This window comes from Octopus bimaculoides, chromosome 3 (genome assembly GCF_001194135.2).
Source record: "Octopus bimaculoides isolate UCB-OBI-ISO-001 chromosome 3, ASM119413v2, whole genome shotgun sequence".
Lineage (NCBI taxonomy): Eukaryota > Metazoa > Mollusca > Cephalopoda > Octopoda > Octopodidae > Octopus > Octopus bimaculoides.
This window is the reverse complement of record NC_068983.1, coordinates 36476846-36480677: the sequence shown is the minus strand read 5'-3', so window position 1 is coordinate 36480677 and position 3832 is coordinate 36476846. Positions and strand designations below refer to the sequence as shown.

Sequence of the window (3832 nt, the reverse complement as noted above, 5' to 3'; positions counted from 1 at the left end):
AGAGAGAGAGAGAGAGAGAGAGAGAGAGAGAGAGAGAGAGAGAGAGAGAGATAAATATATATACATATATATAAAAATGTGTGTGATCAAAGTTTGAAAGGCTTCCTTTCTATATTTCAGAGACCTTTTGGCACCAAGACTAAATGTAGATGTAAATTCTATAGATTTTTACCTTGAAGGTTCAAATTCGGCATTACCATTGTACAGCTTAGCCAACCGAGTACGAGGCAATCGAATTTATCTAAGAGGTAACTCTTTCCTCTTTTTTCTTTTTACTTTCTTTTATTCTTTTTTTCTCTTCCTCCTTTGTCTTTTCTTTTCCCTTTCTCTTTTTTCTCTCTTTCTACTTTGTGGTTCTTCTTTATATACGTTGTTTCCATGCAAAATAATATTCCCTCAGAGCCAGACACATTTTACATGAAAGCCTGGAAAAGGACATCAATTATATGACAGTGATGCTCGTTTATAATCATCACATGATATCAGAACACACACACACACACACACACACACACACACACACACACACATGAGGTGGTTGGTATTAGGAAGGGCATCTAGCTGTAGAAACCATAAGTAATAGAATTTGGCACAGCACTCTAGTCTACCAGCAATGGTCAAACCATCCAACTCGCACTTGCATGGAAAATGTGTGTTAGTGGTGGTGATGGTGATGTTGATGATATGTGTGTGTGTGTGTATATCTTCATCATTATCATCATTGTGCACATATAATATGTGGGTGTGTACATGTATGCATATGCATGTGTGTATTTGTGTGAGTGTGTGTGTGTGTGTGTACTTATATATGCACACACACACACACACACACATGCAAACAAGAAGAAAGAAGTACGCAATATAAAAGTAGAGTACAAGCATTTATGCCCTTTGTTACTACTAGAGTTTAGTAGCTTGGTGAGCATCGACACAGAACCATCTCAACTCTGCAATATATATGGCTGGTATGGTGAAAGTATTGTAAATTGTTGAAATACTTCCTGAACAACACATGAAGTGACTAACAAAACAGAGCATTACAATCAGAAGACAAAATATCTTTGTGTCAATAATATTTTCAGAAAGTCATTTGTACCTAAAGATTAAAGGATTTGTTGTGGTCGTATGTACAATAATATCGCCATTCTTCTCTTATCCCTGGAAGCCTAGCTGACAATGGATTTTATTGAGAAAAACTTCCTAATAACCGTGAGATATCTGTGGCTGGCTGTTTAGGAACAAAGTAGAACAAACTGTATGGCATTGTTAGTTTGAAAGTTTAAAGGAAGGGATATTGGTGAAATATTTGACCAGTTAGTTTCAGTGATGGAAACTAACATTTCATTTTTCTCTGGTTAGTTTTAGAATTAATATTTTTTTTTTTTGTTTTTGTTTTTGAAAGTACAAAGGGATTGGGTGAATAAGGGAGGGAGACTGTGAGAAGGTGACTGCATGATTGTGTGTGAGCGGGGAGGGAGAAAGCATGACCCTGTGTGAAACTAAATGTCTGTGTATTTGTCTTTCTTTATGTGGCTTTGTGTAAATGAGAGAAGACACGTGGCTTTGTGGTTAGGGTATTCAGCTCACAGTTGTAAGGTCATGAGTTCAATTCCCAGCAGCATATTATGTCCTTGAGCTTTATTTCACATTGCTCCCATCAATTCAGCTAGCAAAAATGAGTTATACCTGTATTTCAAAGGGCCATCCTTGTCACACTTGGTATCATGTTGAATCTCCCTGAGTTCTATGTTAGGGGTACATGTGTCAGTGGAGTACTCAGCCACTTGCACGTTAATTTCACAAGCAGGCTGTTCCATTGATCAGATCAACTGGAAGCCTTGTCTTCATACCTGACAGTGTCAGTTGTATGAATGAGATTGTGTGTGTGTGTGTGTGTGTGTAAGGGGGTTGTGGAATAGCAGGGGACTGAGTATTAGTCATTTTGTATGCATACATGTGCACACGCTTTGTGCGTGTATGTATGTGTGTGTGTGTGTATATATATATATATATGTATATTTATATATATATATATATTGTCATCATCATTTAATGTCTATTGTCCATGCTGGCATGGGTTGGGCTGTTTGACCAGAGCTGGTAAGCTGGAAGGCTGCAGCAGACTCTAGTCTGACTTGGCATAGTTTTCTACGGCTGGATGCCCTTCCTAACTCCAACCACTCTGAGAGATGGCTGGATGCCCTTCCTAGCGTCAACCATTCCAAGAGTTTAATGGGTGCTTTTACGTGCCACCATTACGGGAACCAATTTGCGTGACACCGGTATCTGCCACGATTGCGATTTATATATGGGGAGAGAGAGAGAGCGAGAGTGCCTGCTTGATAAACTGAATAGCTACAGAAAGGTGTAAATTAATTTCATTTGCACATGCTGTGTTAGTGTATTCATGCATATAAGCATGCACACACACACACACACACACACACACACACACACACACACACACACACCCTCACTCACACACCAGTTGTTTAAATATTTATAATTAGCTGTGCGTATATGTTTATTGTTGTATATATGTGTGCGCATGCCTGCATTCATGCATGCCCACATCCATTAATTCTGTAAATCTCTTTATTGCTGTCAGGGCAGATGTGCAAGTGTCCACTAGTTTAAATCTGATCATTGCAATGAGTGCACAAAATTCACAATCACACTTGTACATGTAAAACAATCCATCAACAATACAATAGAATAATGTGAATTTGAAGTCAGTAAACATCAATCAATGGCTGCCAACCTCCTGGATACAGTTAAGGAGAGTTTTGTTACTGAGCAACTCTGGTTTACTCTCTATGAGCAGGTTTATAACGCTGACATAGTTGAATGGGTTTGATCACCATTTCTAACCATATACAGTAGAACCTCACAGTACAAGTACCCCATCATATGAGTAATTTGCTGTACAAGCAGAGACTCATGCAAATTTTTGTCTGGAAGTACAAGCAGAAATCTGCAGTACGAGCAGAAATCTGCAGTACGAGCAGAAATCTGCAGTACGAGCAGAAATCTGCAGTACGAGCACACAGATCGTCCCATCTTTAAGGTAATTCAGCTAATAAAACCAGTTTACATATTTTTTTTGCATTCTCTTTTATCCTAATTGTCATTTTACTTGTAATTACACCTTTTCTGTTTTAAAACCCATAAAAAAATTATTTTGTGTGGCTGGAACGGATTAATTATATTTTAGTTAATTTCAATGGGAGAAATTGATTTGTAAAACGAGTAAATCATAAGATGAGCTCGGTCATGGAACAAATTAAACTCATACTGCAAAGTATCATTGTATATATATATATATACTTTGTCATAAACTTGAGGACTTCCATCATGTAATCCATGTTAGAAATTACAAAGTTTTCTATATGATTATTAGTTTTTAGAAACAAAAAATGCTTTATTTATATTTTTCATCTCTAAAATTTTCGCTTCAGACCCACTGTGTGGCATCTTGGGCAAGTATCTTCTATTAAAGCCCATTATATACAGGGTGGGGCATAAATACTGTTACAAAATAAAACACAGATTTATCCCGACAAAAATTTATTTAACAACCCACTATTACAAAATATGCTTTGCAAATGCCCAAGGAACAATATGGTGTAACTTTTATTCAAAATGTTTACCTCGTGCCTTCACAACACTATGAAGTCTTTTTGGGAAGTCATCTATAGCAGCACGCACAACATCTAAGGGTATTTTATCCCAGCACTTGGTCAATTTTTTCTTTAGCGCTTCAATATTTTGGCAAGGAGTAGAGCAGGCTTCATTCTCCAGAACTGACCACAAAGAATAATCAAGAGCATTA

General features: G+C 37.3%; 1 protein-coding gene across 1 annotated transcript in view; it reads left to right on the top strand.

Moving 5' to 3' along the window:
* Positions 1-3832, top strand: part of LOC106873908 (uncharacterized) — a 324095-nt gene that overhangs the window by 140259 nt on the left and 180004 nt on the right. The window contains exon 8 of the mRNA XM_052966147.1: positions 121-248. Coding sequence (XP_052822107.1) covers positions 121-248 — 128 coding nt within the window. The remainder of the gene's footprint in view (positions 1-120; positions 249-3832) is intronic.